The sequence below is a fragment of the Palaemon carinicauda genome, chromosome 37 (assembly GCF_036898095.1).
Source record: "Palaemon carinicauda isolate YSFRI2023 chromosome 37, ASM3689809v2, whole genome shotgun sequence".
In the NCBI taxonomy this organism is placed as follows: Eukaryota; Metazoa; Arthropoda; class Malacostraca; order Decapoda; family Palaemonidae; genus Palaemon; species Palaemon carinicauda.
This window is the reverse complement of record NC_090761.1, coordinates 29,368,571-29,386,070: the sequence shown is the minus strand read 5'-3', so window position 1 is coordinate 29,386,070 and position 17,500 is coordinate 29,368,571. Positions and strand designations below refer to the sequence as shown.

Sequence of the window (17,500 nt, the reverse complement as noted above, 5' to 3'; positions counted from 1 at the left end):
TATATACATATACTCACACACAGAGATACACACACACACACACACATATATATATATATATATACTCACATACAGAGACATACACGCATATATATATATATATTTACATATATATACATATACATATACATATATACATATACTCACACACAGAGATACACACACACACACACACACATATATATATATATATATATATCATGAGAATCAGAAGCGTGACTCGAATCTGAGGAAAGAATTGCTTGTCATTTCACACCAAAACACGCTCAGAGGACTGAAATTGGTAAGCTTGAGTAACGCTCTGTTTTTATTGCGATTCTCTAATCATTATGATAACAGTACTAAAATCAATAATAATAATCATGATAATAACTATTTATCTATTTATTTATTTGACTTCATGATATCACACATCATTACGGCCTGGTTTGCTGCTCCCCATGACAGTTCTCCATACATGAATTGTTTTTTTCTTCTGCCATATCTGTGATAAGATTCCATTTGCCAAGTATTGAGGCTCTAGTTAAAGAAACTGAAGCCTACTTTTCTTGTTTCAAACGTTGGAAGCTCAGCGTGTCCTGAGGGTAACTTTTGTTTTTCTAGTTTGAAACTGGACTTTTAGTCCTTTTGTTTTGGGGTACACTTAGGCACACTATTCAATCTGTTTCCTTATTTCCTTTCCTTTCTTGGTTATTTTCTCTGTTGGAGCCCTTGGATTTTTAGCATCTTGCTTTTCCAACTAGGGTTGTAGCTTAACTAGCAATGATAACAATAACAATGCAGATGAACAGGTATTCTGTTTATAATATCTCCGAAAAATTCCAAAAACACCTGAACTGGATAAATTGCTGAGTTAGAGTAGCCTTTTCTATATCTGTTATACGAAGACTATGGTCTTCCCAGTTGATATATCTAAATCCCTACAGAAGGCTGTGAACATAATATCCTGACTGTTATCAGGAAGTGACTCTTGAGATTTTACTTCCCCATCAAACTTGTATTCTCTTGCTTATGTCTATATATAGGCTGTGAAGGGTGAAAGCCCAATCAGCAAGTATAAAGTACCCTAATTAAAGCTATTTTAGTGCCACATTCTCCATAGGGAGGAACAATGCCACCAATGCACCTAAAGCAGGAGTACTGTAGGCATTACTTAAATGTGTTTGCATTGTCATTTCGACCCTTTTCTGAACCTAAATTTTAACCTTGAACTATACTTCAGTCTCCATTTCATTTCTTGCATCTTGGTGTCCAATCATTTGACTTCATTTCATACAACAACTGCAGAGTTTCCTCCAGTTTCACAGAGCTATTGAACGGCCTCCCAGGCCCCAGTGACTGACTTAAGAATCTTCCTGAAAGGCCAACCAATTTCCACAGATTTTGTCATGAGGTTTATGTTCGTAGATTAGGTTTCAGATGTTCAAATATTAGCATTTTGGAATTGTATTATCAACAGATTGGATAGGAACTCTACAAGGATACTGCAGTCTTCATACGTAGTGTTTGTAAGCAACTTGAAAATTGGGACATTATTATTATTATTATTATTATTATTATTATTATTATTATTATTATTACTAGCTAAGCTACAACCCTAGTTGGAAAAACAAGAGGCTATAATTATGACCAAGGGCTTCAACAGGGAAAAATAGCCCAGTGAGGAAAGGAAATAAGGAAACCACTCGCGTTAGTGATACATATTCATAACAGCATATGTCAACAAGAATACTGTATACCTTGGGGGTAAATGAGAGAGAGAGAGAGAGAGAGAGAGAGAGAGAGAGAGAGAGAGAGAGAGAGAGAGAGAGAGAGAGAGAGAGAGAGAGAGAATCAAAGCTTCAGTAGATTGCTTGATGTGATATTTATGATGCAAAAAAAAAAAAAAATGAAAAGACGAGTGTAATATGTTTCAATCTCCGAGCTATAATGGTCCTTATAATAAGGAGCAATAAGGTTGCTTTCTTAAGTCTGTCTGAAGTGGCATATGCCTTTTTAACAAATTAAACCATCTTGTCTTTACTTCAAACCTTATCTGTTTCTTGCAAATGGTACTCTCTCTCTCTCTCTCTCTCTCTCTCTCTCTCTCTCTCTCTCTCTCTCTCTCTCTCTCTCTCTCTCTCTCTCTCTCTCTCTCTATTCTACTACTACCTACACTAAGAAGAATAAAAAGAAAGTGTTCAATTAAAAGTCTTCAGGTAAGAGTTATTACAAAACACTACAAAATATTACTTGTCCTGTACTCACCACCCAATGTCAGGAGTCTGAAGCTGTGACAGTTCGCTTTTCCTGTTGAAAGAGAAAAGATAAGATTATTCTCATGATTTTATTACATATATTTAAAATATTCTAAGGGTTGTAGCTTAGCTAATAGTGATAATGATAATAATCAACCATAATGGTATTCAATACCGAATTCTACCCATTGGAGTGTATATCCTATGGAAATTAATTTTTGATAAATGCTTCTGGTCGAGTAAGGATTCGAACCTATGCCCTGAGCCGAAACAATGCCTGCAGGGACGACTTTACGATTGGTAAAGCCGTCCCTGCGGACATTATTTCGGCTCAGGGTATAAGTTCGATTCCTTGTTCATCCAGGAGCATTTATAATGAATAAATTTCCAGTGGATATACACTCCCAGAGGTACAAATCGGTATTAAATACCATTGTGGTAGATATTTACATAGATAACTATATATATATACATATATATATATATATATATATATATATATATATATATATATATATATATATATATATATAGTATTTTGAATTAAAACACACCATATAAGGGTTTCGCCCTTACCAAAGGGCTCATCAGGTGGGTTCTGCCAACTTCCAATTATGAGAAAGATAGAAGCCAGCAAGGTTCCCACGACCCTCCTCACCACTACCTCATTTAATCCAAGCAGCATGAAGCTAGGCAATTAAGCCAAACTTCTTTAGGCCGGGCAATTAAGCCAAGCCTTTAATCCAAGCAGCATGAAGCCAGACAATTAAGCCAAGCCTTCAATCCAAAAAGCATGAAGCTAGGCAATTAAACCAAGCTTCTTTAGGCCAGGCAATTAAGCCAAGCCTTTAATCCAAGCAGCATGAAGCCAGACAATTAAGCCAAGCCTTCAATCCAAGCAGCATGAAGCCAGACATTTAAGCCAAGCTTCTTTAGGCCGGGCAATTAAGCCAAGCCTTTAATCCAAGCAGCATGAAGCCAGACAATTAAGCCAAGCCTTCAATCCGAGCAGCATGAAGCCAGACAATTAAACCGAGCTTCTCTAGACCAGGTAATTAAGCCAAGTCTTTAATCCAAAAAGCCTGAAGCTAGACAATTAAGCCAAGCTTCTCTAGACCAGGCAATTAAGCCAAGTCTTTAATCCAAAAAGCATGAAGCCAGACAATTAGGCTAAGCTTCTCTAGACCAGGCAATTAAGCCAAGTCTTTAATCCAAAAAGCATGAAGCCAGACAATTAAGCCAAGCTTCTCTAGACCAGGATTTTAAGCCAAGTCTTTAATCCAAAAAGCATGAAGCCAGACAATTAAGCCAAGCTTCTCTAGACCAGGCAATTAAGCCAAGTCTTTAATCCAAAAAGCATGAAGCTAGACAATTAAGCCAAGCTTCTCTAGACCAGGCAATTAAGCCAAGTCTTTAATCCAAGCAGCATGAAGCTAGACAATTAAGCCAAGCTTCTCTAGACCAGGCAATTAAGCCAAGCCTTCAATCCAAAAAGCATGAAGCCAGACAATTAAGCCGAGCTTCTCTAGACCAGGCAATTAAGCCAAGCCTTCAATCCAAAAAGCATGAAGCCAGACAATTAAGCCGAGCTTCTCTAGACCAGGCAATTAAGCCAAGCCTTTAATCCAAAAAGCATGAAGCTAGACAATTAAGCCAAGCTTCTCTAGACCAGGCAATTAAGCCAAGTCTTTAATCCAAAAAGCATGAAGCTAGACAATTAAGCCAAGCTTCTCTAGACCAGGCAATTAAGCCAAGTCTTTAATCCAAGCAGCATGAAGCTAGACAATTAAGCCAAGCTTCTCTAGACCAGGCAATTAAGCCAAGCCTTCCATCCAAAAAGCATGAAGCCAGACAATTAAGCCAAGCTTCTCTAGACCAGGCAATTAAGCCAAGTCTTTAATCCAAGCAGCATGAAGCTCGACAATTAAGCCAAGCTTCTCTAGACCAGGCAATTAAGCCAAGCCTTCAATCCAAAAAGCATGAAGCCAGACAATTAAGCCGAGCTTCTCTAGACCAGGCAATTAAGCCAAGCCTTCAATCCAAAAAGCATGAAGCCAGACAATTAAGCCAAGCTTCTCTAGACCAAGCAATTAAGCCAAGTCTTTAATCCAAGCAGCATGAAGCCAGACAATAAAGCCAAGCTTCTCTAGACCAGGCTATTAAGCCAAGCCTTCAATCCAAAAAGCATGAAGCCAGACAATTAAGCCGAGCTTCTCTAGACCAGGTAATTAAGCCAAGTCTTTAATCCAAAAAGCCTGAAGCTAGACAATTAAGCCAAGCTTCTCTAGACCAGGCAATTAAGCCAAGTCTTTAATCCAAAAAGCATGAAGCCAGACAATTAAGCTAAGCTTCTCTAGACCAGGCAATTAAGCCAAGTCTTTAATCCAAAAAGCATGAAGCCAGACAATTAAGCCAAGCTTCTCTAGACCAGGATTTTAAGCCAAGTCTTTAATCCAAAAAGCATGAAGCCAGACAATTAAGCCAAGCTTCTCTAGACCAGGCAATTAAGCCAAGTCTTTAATCCAAAAAGCATGAAGCCAGACAATTAAGCCAAGCTTCTCTAGACCAGGCAATTAAGCCAAGTCTTTAATCCAAGCAGCATGAAGCTAGACAATTAAGCCAAGCTTCTCTAGACCAGGCAATTAAGCCAAGCCTTCAATCCAAAAAGCATGAAGCCAGACAATTAAGCCGAGCTTCTCTAGACCAGGCAATTAAGCCAAGCCTTCAATCCAAAAAGCATGAAGCCAGACAATTAAGCTGAGCTTCTCTAGACCAGGCAATTAAGCCAAGCCTTCAATCCAAAAAGCATGAAGCCAGACAATTAAGCCGAGCTTCTTTAGGCCAGACAATTAAGCCAGGCCTTCAATCCAAAAAGCATGAAGCCAGACAATTAAGCCAAGCTTCTCTAGACCAGGCAATTAAGCCAAGTCTTTAATCCAAGCAGCATGAAGCCAGACAATAAAGCCAAGCTTCTCTAGACCAGGCTATTAAGCCAAGCCTTCAATCCAAAAAGCATGAAGCCAGACAACTAAGCAGAGCTTCTTTAGGCCAGACAATTAAGCCAGGCCTTCAATCCAAAAAGCATGAAGCCAGACAATTAAGCCAAGCTTCTTTAGGCCAGACAATTAAGCCAAGCCTTCAATCCAAAAAGCATGAAACCAGACAATTAAGCCAAGCTTCTCTAGACCAGGCAATTAAGCTAAGCCTTCAATCCAAGCGGCATGAAGCCAGACAATTAAGCCAAGCTTCTCTTGACCAGGCAATTAAGCCAAGCCTTCAATCCAAAAAGCATGAAGCCAGACAATTAAGCCAAGCTTCTTTAGGCCAGACAATTAAGCCAGGCCTTCAATCGAAAAAGCATGAAGCCAGACAATTAAGCCAAGCTTCTCTAGGCCAGACAATTAAGCCAAGCCTTCAATCCAAAAAGCATGAAGCCAGACAATTAAGCCAAGCTTCTCTTGACCAGGCAATTAAGCCAAGCCTTCAATCCAAAAAGCATGAAGCCAGACAATTAAGCCAAGCTTCTTTAGGCCAGACAATTAAGCCAGGCCTTCAATCGAAAAAGCATGAAGCCAGACAATTAAGCCAAGCTTCTCTAGGCCAGACAATTAAGCCAAGCCTTCAATCCAAAAAGCATGAAGCCAGACAATTAAGCCAAGCTTCTCTTGACCAGGCAATTAAGCCAAGCCTTCAATCCAAAAAGCATGAAGCCAGACAATTAAGCCAAGCTTCTGTAGGCCAGACAATTAAGCCAAGCCTTCAATCCAAAAAGCATGAAGCCAGACAATTAAGCCAAGCTTCTCTTGACCAGGCAATTAAGCCAAGCCTTCAATCCAAGCGGCATGAAGCCAGACAATTAAACCAAGCTTCTCTAGACCAGGCAATTAAGCCAAGTCTTTAATCCAAGCAGCATAAAGCCAGACAATTAAGCCAAGCTTCTCTATGCCTGGCAATTAAGCCAAGTCTTTAATCCAAGCAGCATGAAGCTAGATAATTAAGCCAAGCTTCTCTAGACCAGGCAATTAAGCCAAGCCTTTAATCAAAAAAGCATGAAGCCATACAATTAAGCCAAGCTTCTTCAGGCCAGAAAATTAAGCCAAGCCTTCAATCCAAAAAGCATGAAGCCAGACAATTAAGCCAAGCTTCTCTAGACCAGGCAATTAAGCCAAGCCTTCAATCCAAAAAGCATGAAGCCAGACAATTAAGCCGAGCTTCTCTAGGCCAGACAATTAAGCCAAGCCTTCAATCCAAAAAGCATGAAGCCAGACAATTAAGCCAAGCTTCTCTAGACCAGGCAATTAAGCCAAGCCTTTAATCCAAGCAGCATGAAGCCAGACAATTAAGCCAAGCTTCTCTAGACCAGGCAATTAAGCCAAGCCTTTAATCCAAGCAGCATGAAGCTAGACAATTATGCCAAGCTTCTTTAGACCAGGCAATTAAGCCAAGCCTTTAATCCAAAAAGCATGAAGCCAGACAATTAAGCCAAGCTTCTTTAGACCAGGCAATTAAGCCAAGCCTTCAATCCATGCAGCATGAAGCCAGACAATTAAGCCAAGCTTCTCTAGACCAGACAATTAAGCCAAGCCTTTAATCCAAAAAGCATGAAGCCAGACAATTAAGCCGAATTTCTTTAGGCCAGACAATTAAGCCAAGCCTTCAATCCAAAAAGCATGAAGCCAGACAATTAAGCCAAGCTTCTCTAGACCAGGCAATTAAGCCAAGCCTTCAATCCAAGCAGCATGAAGCCAGACAATTAAGCCAAGCTTCTCTAGACCAGACAATTAAGCCAAGCCTTTAATCCAAAAAGCATGAAGCCAGACAATTAAGCCGGGCTTCTTTAGGCCAGGCAATTAAGCCAAGTCTTCAATCCAAAAAGCATGAAGCTAGACAATTAAGCCAAGCTTCTTTAGGCCAGACAATTAAGCCAAGCCTTTAATCAAAAAAGCATGAAGCCAGACAATTAAGCCAAGCTTCTTTAGGCCAGACAATTAAGCCAAGCCTTCCATCCAAAAAGCATGAAGCCAGACATTTAAGCCAAGCTTCTCTAGACCAGGCAATTAAGCCAAGCCTTCAATCCAAGCAGCATGAAGCCAGACAATTAAGCCGAGCTTCTCTAGACCAGGCAATTAAGCCAAGTCTTTAATCCAAAAAGCATGAAGCCAGACAATTAAGCCAAGCTTCTTTAGCCCAGACAATTAAGCCAAACCTTTAATCCAAAAAGCATGAAGCCAGACAATTAAGCCAAGCTTCTCTATGCCTGGAAATTAAGCCAAGTCTTTAATCCAAGCAGCATGAAGCTAGATAATCAAGCCAAGCTTCTCTAGACCAGGCAATTAAGCCAAGTCTTTAATCCAAAAAGCATGAAGCCAGACAATTAAGCCAAGCTTCTCTAGACCAGGTAATTAAGCCAAGTCTTCAATCCAAAAAGCATGAAGCCAGACAATTAAGCCAAGCTTCTTTAGGCCAGACATTTAAGCCAAGCCTTCAATCCAAGCAGCATGAAGCCAGACAATTAAACCGAGCTTCTTTAAGCCAGGCAATTAAGCCAAGTCTTTAATCCAAAAAGCATGAAGCCAGACAATTAAGCCAAGCTTCTCTAGACCAGGCAATTAAGCCGTCTTTAATCCAAGCAGCATAAAGCCAGACAATTAAGCCAAGCTTCTCTATGCCTGGAAATTAAGCCAAGTCTTTAATCCAAGCAGCATGAAGCTAGATAATCAAGCCAAGCTTCTCTAGACCAGGCAATTAAGCCAAGTCTTTAATCCAAAAAGCATGAAGCCAGACAATTAAGCCAAGCTTCTCTAGACCAGGTAATTAAGCCAAGTCTTCAATCCAAAAAGCATGAAGCCAGACAATTAAGCCAAGCTTCTTTAGGCCAGACATTTAAGCCAAGCCTTCAATCCAAGCAGCATGAAGCCAGACAATTAAACCGAGCTTCTTTAAGCCAGGCAATTAAGCCAAGTCTTTAATCCAAAAAGCATGAAGCCAGACAATTAAGCCAAGCTTCTCTAGACCAGGCAATTAAGCCAATCCTTCAATCCAAGCAGCATGAAGCCAGACAATTAAGCCAAGCTTCTCTAGACCAGACAATTAAGCCAAGCCTTTAATCCAAAAAGCATGAAGCCAGACAATTAAGCCGAGCTTCTTTAGGCCAGGCAATTAAGCCAAGCCTTCAATCCAAAAAGCATGAAGCTAGACAATTAAGCCAAGCTTCTTTAGGCCAGACAATTAAGCCAAGCCTTTAATCAAAAAAGCATGAAGCCAGACAATTAAGCCAAGCTTCTTTAGGCCAGACAATTAAGCCAAACCTTCCATCCAAAAAGCATGAAGCCAGACAATTAAGCCAAGCTTCTCTAGACCAGGCAATTAAGCCAAGCCTTCAATCCAAGCAGCATGAAGCCAGACAATTAAGCCGAGCTTCTCTAGACCAGGCAATTAAGCCAAGTCTTTAATCCAAAAAGCATGAAGCCAGACAATTAAGCCAAGCTTCTTTAGGCCAGACAATTAAGCCAAACCTTTAATCCAAAAAGCATGAAGCCAGACAATTAAGCCAAGCTTCTCTAGACCAGGCAATTAAGCCAAGTCTTTAATCCAAGCAGCATAAAGCCAGACAATTAAGCCAAGCTTCTCTATGCCTGGAAATTAAGCCAAGTCTTTAATCCAAGCAGCATGAAGCTAGATAATTAAGCCAAGCTTCTCTAGACCAGGCAATTAAGCCAAGTCTTTAATCCAAAAAGCATGAAGCCAGACAATTAAGCCAAGCTTCTCTAGACCAGGTAATTAAGCCAAGCCTTCAATCCAAAAAGCATGAAGCCAGACAATTAAGCCAAGCTTCTCTAGACCAGGCAATTAAGCCAAGCCTTTAATCAAAAAAGTATGAAGCCAGACAATTAAGCAGAGCTTCTCTAGACCAGGCAATTAAGCCAAGCCTTCAATCCAAAACGCATGAAGCCAGACAATTAAGCAGAGCTTCTTTAGGCCAGGCAATTAATCCAAGTCTTTAATACAAAAAGCATGAAGCCAGACAATTAAGCCGACCTTCTTTAGGCCAGGCAATTAAGCCAAGCCTTCAATCCAAAAAGCATGAAGCCAGACAATTAAGCCAAGCTTCTCTAGACCAGGCAATTAAGCCAAGCCTTTAATCCAAGCAGCATGAAGCTAGACAATTAAGCCAAGCTTCTTTAGACCAGGCAATTAAGCCAAGCCTTTAATCCAAAAAACATGAAGCCAGACAATTAAGCCAAGCTTCTCTAGACCAGGCAATTAAGCCAAGCCTTCAATCCAAGCAGCATGAAGCCCAGACAATTAAACCGAGCTTCTTTAAGCCAGGCAATTAAGCCAAGTCTTTAATCCAAAAAGCATGAAGCCAGACAATTAAGCCAAGCTTCTCTAGACCAGGCAATTAAGCCAAGCCTTTAATCCAAGCAGCATGAAGCTAGACAATTAAGCCAAGCTTCTTTAGACCAGGCAATTAAGCCAAGCCTTTAATCCAAAAAACATGAAGCCAGACAATTAAGCCAAGCTTCTCTAGACCAGGCAATTAAGCTAAGCCTTCAATCCAAAAAGCATTAAGCCAGACAATTAAGCCAAGCTTCTTTAGACCAGACATTTAAGCCAAGCCTTCAATCCAAAAAGCATGAAGCCAGACAATTAAGCTGAGCTTTTTTAGGCCAGGCAATTAAGCCAAGCCTTTAATCCAAGCAGCATGAAGCTAGACAATTAAGCCAAGCTTCTCTAGAACAGGCAATTAAGCCAAGCCTTTAATCCAAGCAGCATGAAGCCAGACAATTAAGCCAAGCTTCTCTAGACCAGGCAATTAAGCCAAGTCTTCAATCCAAAAAGCATGAAGCTAGACAATGAAGCCAAGCTTCTTTAGGCCAGACAATTAAGCCAAGCCTTCAATCCAAAAAGCATGAAGCCAGACAATTAAGCCAAGCTTCACTAGACCAGGCATTTAAGCCAAGCCTTCAATCCAAAAAGCATGAAGCCAGACAATTAAGCCAAGCTTCTCTAGACCAGGCAATTAAGCCAAGTCTTCAATCCAAAAAGCATGAAGCTAGACAATTAAGCCAAGCTTCTTTAGGCCAGACAATTAAGCCAAGCCTTCAATCCAAAAAGCATGAAGCCAGACAATTAAGCCAAGCTTCACTAGACCAGGCATTTAAGCCAAGCCTTCAATCCAAAAAGCATGAAGCCAGACAATTAAGCCAAGCTTCTCTAGACCAGGCAATTAAGCCAAGCCTTTAATCCAAGCAGCATGAAGCTAAATAATTAAGCCGAGCTTCTCTAGACCAGGCAATTAAGCCAAGCCTTCAATCCAAAAAGCATGAAGCCAGACAATTAAGCAGAGCTTCTTTAGGCCAGGCAATTAATCCAAGTCTTTAATACAAAAAGCATGAAGCCAGACAATTAAGCCGAGCTTCTTTAGGCCAGGCAATTAAGCCAAGCCTTCAATCCAAAAAGCATGAAGCCAGACAATTAAGCAGAGCTTCTTTAGGCCAGGCAATTAATCCAAGTCTTTAATACAAAAAGCATGAAGCCAGACAATTAAGCCGAGCTTCTTTAGGCCAGGCAATTAAGCCAAGCCTTCAATCCAAAAAGCATGAAGCCAGACAATTAAGCCAAGCTTCTCTAGGCTAGGCAATTAAGCCAAGCCTTTAATCCAAGAAACATGAAGCCAGACAATTAAGTCAAGCTTTTCTAGGCCAGGCAATTAAGCCTAGCATCCTCAGGACCAAAAGTGACTCTGCTCCCAGTCCTCCATCAGCAGCCATTGGATGAGCATCTCACCAGAGATGCAGCTTCCTTCCCCAGCTGAACTATCTTGGGCCAACCTATAAGGACAAGACTGCATAATAGAAGAATCCTAGCTCGTTCCCTCTGCAGAGCCGGTCTTCTAGATTATTCCCCCAGAACCACCCAAAGGTTAGTATCCAAAAGAATAGATCTAGATATCCGACCATTTGTACACTTGACAAAGGTCCTGTACACCCCATCAAGGTACATAGCATACTGGAATCTGCCAGATTTCTTCCATCAGCAGCGCCAGTCCTCCAGATTATTCCAAGCATCGTTCAAGCTGGAGAGTTAAGCATTGCATTCCTCAAGCCGGGCGAAGATCTTGAAGTTCTGGTCCTGGAAAACTTGTCGGAGTCTCCTTATCCTCACAAAATAAACCGAAATTGAACTTATCATAACTTATGTTCCTTTTAAAAGATATTCATTTCAAATGAAAAGTGGAAAAATATATATACATATATATTTTTGGGGTTTTTTTATTTTTTATTTTTTTTTATTTTTATTTTTTTTTTCTATTTTTTTTTCACTGAACTTTTACGCCTATGATGTAGGCTTGTACTTCTACATCAAAGGATATTTCCTCCTCAAAAAAGAAAAGTTCCTTTTTCTCTCCATCTTCCATAGTCCAATCCTTTGATCCTTCCAAATGATTAGTAATTTTTCCAAATATATATCTTATGGCCTTTTTTATTTTTTTTCATGTTTTTCTTGCTTTTCTTCTTACTTATCTCCCTTCTCCAGGTGAAGTTGTCTTCAACTGGACTCTGTATTGTTGTCTGTGTCCCCTGGTTAACTTCTGATATATCATGGTCCTCTTGGTCCATCAATTCTTCAACATCGATGTCCTTCATCCTGAGCCAGGCATTGCTCATCGTATCTTCGTAACCACGATTCATTATTTCTTCAATGATTGCAAGTTTTTCCTGTGAACAGGTCAGATGCAAATAACTTTCTGCCAACTTTTCAAGAATAATGCTGGCTCCCTCGCAGCCTTTGACAGTGCAGTAGTCAAAATTACCATATCTGTTAACCCATGTTTGACAATTACCATTATAGGCGGCCAAGGCCTCCTCTTTGGTTGGATTTTCAGAGCAACCCAGAATCTTGTGAGGTGGATGGTCTTTTTGGCAGAGTTCTATCCAATTCATGAGCACTATTTTATCCGTTTCACTCATTGTGTCTGGAAGGGACTCTTCGATTTCAGTTATGGGAAAAGGTGTGTTTGTTCTTCTATCCTCCTCTTCTTCTTCTCTTGATTCCTCCGATGTTACCTCTTGATCTTCTTCGCAATTTATCTCTTTTTCCTCTTCCTCCTCCTCTTTCTTCTCAGGTACTTCTTGAAGTACCTGATTATGCCTCCTCTCATGACTCAGACTACCTTCTTTTGTCATTGCCTCAGAAATATCAAATTCTTTCCCCTCAATGACATTATTTAGAGAAGAGATTACACTATCTCTCTCCTCAATGACATTATTTAGAGAAGAGATTACACTATCTCTCTCCTCAATGACATTATTTAGAGAAGAGATTACACTATCTCTCTCCTCAATGATAATATTTAGAGAAGAGATCTCACCCCTCAATCCAGCCATTTCCTCCTCGAATTTCGCTCTGGTTTGCTCCAGCAAAATTCCCAGTTCATAATTTTCCAGTCTTTTCCCACCTACGCACATGTAGGTTTTAGTTATCATTTCCACCTCGGCCAGATCGCAATTCAATCCATTGTTCACATTTTTATATTCCTTCCAATCTAAAGGCAGAGACTCTTCGTCTTTTAGATTGTCCTCATCTAGTTTCTCTCCTCTTTCTTCTTCCTCCTTCTCCTCTGTATGTTCATCTCTTTTTTCTTCCACAGGGAGAACAATTTCATCTTCCACTTCATACTGGACCTCTTCTTCAGCAGGAAGATCGATTTCATCTTCCAGTTCATCCTGGAAAGCTCCTTCAGCTGGAAGAAATTCGCCCTCTTCCAGCTCTTCCTGGAACATTCCTTCAGCTGAAAGAAATTCATCCTCTTCCAGCTCTTCCTGGAACATTCCTTCAGCTGGAAGAAATTCACCCTCTTCCAGCTCTTCCTGGAACATTCCTTCAGCTGGAAGAAATTCGCCCTCTTCCAGCTCTTCCTGGAACATTCCTTCAGCTGGAAGAAATTCACCCTCTTCCAGCTCTTCCTGGAACATTCCTTCAGCTGGAAGAAATTCATCCTCTTCCAGCTCTTCCTGGAACATTCCTTCAGCTGAAAGAAATTCATCCTCTTCCAGCTCTTCCTGGAACATTCCTTCAGCTGGAAGAAATTCACCCTCTTCCAGCTCTTCCTGGAACATTCCTTCAGCTGGAAGAAATTCGCCCTCTTCCAGCTCTTCCTGGAACATTCCTTCAGCTGAAAGAAATTCATCCTCTTCCAGCTCTTCCTGGAACATTCCTTCAGCTGGAAGAAATTCACCCTCTTCCAGCTCTTCCTGGAACATTCCTTCAGCTGAAAGAAATTCACCCTCTTCCAGCTCTTCCTGGAACATTCCTTCAGCTGAAAGAAATTCACCCTCTTCCAGCTCTTCCTGGAACATTCCTTCAGCTGGAAGAAATTCGCCCTCTTCCAGCTCTTCCTGGAACATTCCTTCAGCTGGAAGAAATTCACCCTCTTCCTGGGTAGTTTCTCCGATTTGCTCGAGAAGATTCTGCAAAAGCTCTTCATCTCTCACAGTCTCTCCTCCTTTTCCGTTTCTTCCACACAGGTACCTGAAAAAGAAAAATGCTCCGACGGCAGCAGTGCCAAAGGCAGCTGTGCCCAAGAGCAAGGCCATCTTCGGCCAAAGGACATGTTGGTCGACCAAACGGAGAATCTCATCCTTCTCCGCTGCTTCGCCGCCGACAATGTCCCTCGCCAGGCCCACCAGAGTTCCGTCGCAGGGTGACAGGTTCGGTTCCTCGTACCTAACCAGGTTCGATAAACCGATGTACCCAAGGGCAGAATGCAGACGCCGCCACATACTGTTTTGGGTCCTGTAATCCTGCAGGTTCCGACGCGCCGCGTCGCACAAGTCAAGCTCTTCCTCCAGAGCTGATCTCCATTGCCATCCTCCGTTAAGGAGAATTCTTACCGCTTTCTTCATTGCCTCCATTTCGAAATTCACACCAAATACTTTAAAAACTTTAAAAACCATATTTATGATTACCGAAACCTTTCCTGAATTCAGCATTATTTAAAAAAAAAAAAAGCAAGTTGAGGACCGAGAGAGAGAGAGAGAGAGAGAGAGAGAGAGAGAGAGAGAGAGAGAGAGAGAGAGAGAGAGAGAGAGAACAATAAATTCTCTTGTGGCTTCAACTGGAGTCTAAATGTCTTCAGGTATGAAGAGAGAGAGAGAGAGAGAGAGAGAGAGAGAGAGAGAGAGAGAGAGAGAGAGAGAGAGAGAGAGAGAGAGAGAGAAAGAAAGAATCCACAAGATAAAGATATACCGAAAGGAATTAAAAAAACCATAACAAAAGGAAATATTTATTCATAGTTTTCTTTATGTGGAAATCGTAACATTTATCAGCTAAGACGCTTCTGAGGCAAATCTAACCCTCTGAAGACCGTTCTGGAAGCATTCTTATTTCATCTTCGTTCATTCCCGGAATGTAATGTTCGCCTTCCGTATCTCTCTTTCTCTCTCTCTGGTAAGAATCTTCAAAATGTCTTCAAAGGCGGAAAGCAGGAGAAATTTTACGCTGAAGACGATTCTCTTGTTTTTTCCGAGGTTTTCTTTCTTAATTCTTCATTCGTTTTCACTCCATTAATGGAAATTCTTTCCTATTCTAATGATCGGTGTAAAGGAGAGAGAGAGAGAGAGAGAGAGAGAGAGAGAGAGAGAGAGAGAGAGAGAGAGAGAGAGAGAGAGTTTTCCGCTCATATTTTATTTCCCTTTATTCGCAGAAAGTAATATTCACTCTCTCTCTCTCTCTCTCTCTCTCCTCTCTCTCTCTCTCTCTCTCTCTCTCTCTCTCTCTCTCTCTCTATATATATATATATATATATATATATATATATGTATATATATATATATATATATATATATATATATATATATATATATATACTGTATATATATATATATATATATATATATATATATATATATATATATATATATATATATATATATATATATATATATATATATCAGCCGTTACTAGTCTACTGCAGAACAAAGGCCTCGGACTTTTTTTTATCCACTCACATCTGTTTATGGTCTTTCTATGCCCGTTTATACCCGCAAATTTTCTTAGTTCGCCAATCCATCGTCTTCTCTTCCTTTCCCTGCTGGTTTTGCAATTACTAGGGACCCATTCGGTTATATTTTATGAGAGAGAGAGAGAGAGAGAGAGAGAGAGAGAGAGAGAGAGAGAGAGAGAGAGAGAGAGAGAGAGAGAGTAGTTACTGACTGTATTAACTGAAGGTAAATAATTCCTTAAGACAAATTAAATACTGACATAACATGACTTGTCATTACTTAAATTGATCAGTTGTAGCTGAAGCGATAATAAATAATGAGGGAATGAGGACACAAGACGAATTTAGATATCCATCACAGACACACACAAACACACACACACATTATTATCTTAGAAATATCCAGATAAGAGGGTCTACAATAGGACGTAAATTACGAAACTATGAAGAGGATTTTAATATCTTTTTAAATTGACGGATGTGACTTTTCAGTCAACTTTTTTAATCCACGAAAAGTGAGGTTTATTTACCGAGATAGAGATGTACGTAAAGGCAATCAATTCTTACTACTTTCCTCTCTCTATGACCAATATTTATCATTGTTTCTTATTCCTTTTCTATCAATCCCTATTTTTTCCTGTATCCAATTCTTTCGCTTGGGCTGAGTCGTGGAAGTATTGACTCACATTTTCCCACGGTCTGAGGGGGGGGGGAGGGGAAGGCCTCCTGTCAATCAGCCGGTTTGGGTGCTGATGAAATTACTGCTGTTGCGAAAGAATTGGGGTACAGGAAAAAATAGGGAAGGAAAGAAGGGGAATAAGAAGAAATAATGATAAATATTAAACGAAGGAAGAGGAAAGGAGTAAGAATTGATTACCTTTACGTACATCTCTATCTCGGTAAGTAAACCTCATTTTTCGCGGATTAAAACGTTTATTGAAAATGTTCTATCGCCAATTTAAAAAAATATTAAAATAATCTTTGTAGTTTCGTAATTTGCATCCTATTGTAGACCCCTTTGTCTGAATATTTCTGTGATAATAATGTGTGTGTGTGTGTGTCTGTGATGATTATTTAAATTCGTCTTGTGTCCTCATTCCCTCATTATTCATTATCGCTTCTGCTACAACTGATCAATTTAAGTAATGACAAGTCATGTTATGTCAGTATTCAATTTGTCTTAAGGGATTATTTACCCCCAGTTAATACAATCAGCAACTAGACTCTCTCTCTCTCTCTCTCTCTCTCTCTCTCTCTCTCTCTCTCTCTCTCTCTCTCTCTCTCTCTCTCTCTCTCTCTCATAAGATATAACTGAATGGGTCCCCAATACTTACAAAAGAAACAGGGGAAGGAAGAGAAGACGATGGATTGACGAACTAAGGAAATTTGCGGGGACAAACTGACATAGAAAGACCATAAACAGACGCAAGTGGATAAAAAAAAGTCCGAGGCCTTTGTTCTGCAGTGGACTAGTAACGGCTCATATATATATATATATATATATATATATATATATATATATATACATATATATATTTTATATATATATATATATATATATATATATATATATCTGTATATATACATATACATATATATATAAATATATATATATATATATATATATATATATATATATATGTATATATATATATATATATATATATATATATATATATTTATATATATACATATATATACATATATATATATCTATATATATATAGCCTATATACATATATATATATATATATATATATATATATATCGGTATATATATATATATATTTATATATACATATATTTATATATATATATATATATATATATATATATATATATTTATATATATATATATATATATATATATATGTATATGTATATATATACATATATTTATTTATATATATATATATATATATATTTATATATATATTTTATATATATATATATATATATATATATATGTATGTATATGTATATATATACATATATATATAGATATATTTATATATATATATATATATATATATATATATATATATATATATATACAAATATATATACATATACACATAAACATACATATATATAAAACAAATGGTAGAACTTCGGCGAGTTATCAAATTAACAGAAAACTCAGTATACCCATGAAAGGAAAAGGGGTAGACACGTGTGAGTATGTACAATAATTTTGGTTGAAAAACTACAATTTCAAGGCTATTGTACGATAATCCAGTCGAAATAATCTGGCAAT

The 17,500-nt window shown here is 39.0% G+C and overlaps 2 protein-coding genes across 2 annotated transcripts in view; one reads left to right on the top strand and one right to left on the bottom strand.

The window, feature by feature from the left end:
• The window catches only part of LOC137629251 (uncharacterized), a 33,323-nt gene extending 20,203 nt beyond the window's left edge, over positions 1-13,120 (bottom strand). Inside the window, exon 1 of the mRNA XM_068360514.1 lies at positions 11,761-13,120. Coding sequence (XP_068216615.1) covers positions 11,761-13,120 — 1,360 coding nt within the window. The remainder of the gene's footprint in view (positions 1-11,760) is intronic.
• Pif1 (Pif1 DNA helicase) overlaps positions 1-17,500 on the top strand; it is a 94,564-nt gene that overhangs the window by 9,678 nt on the left and 67,386 nt on the right. The window lies entirely within an intron of this gene.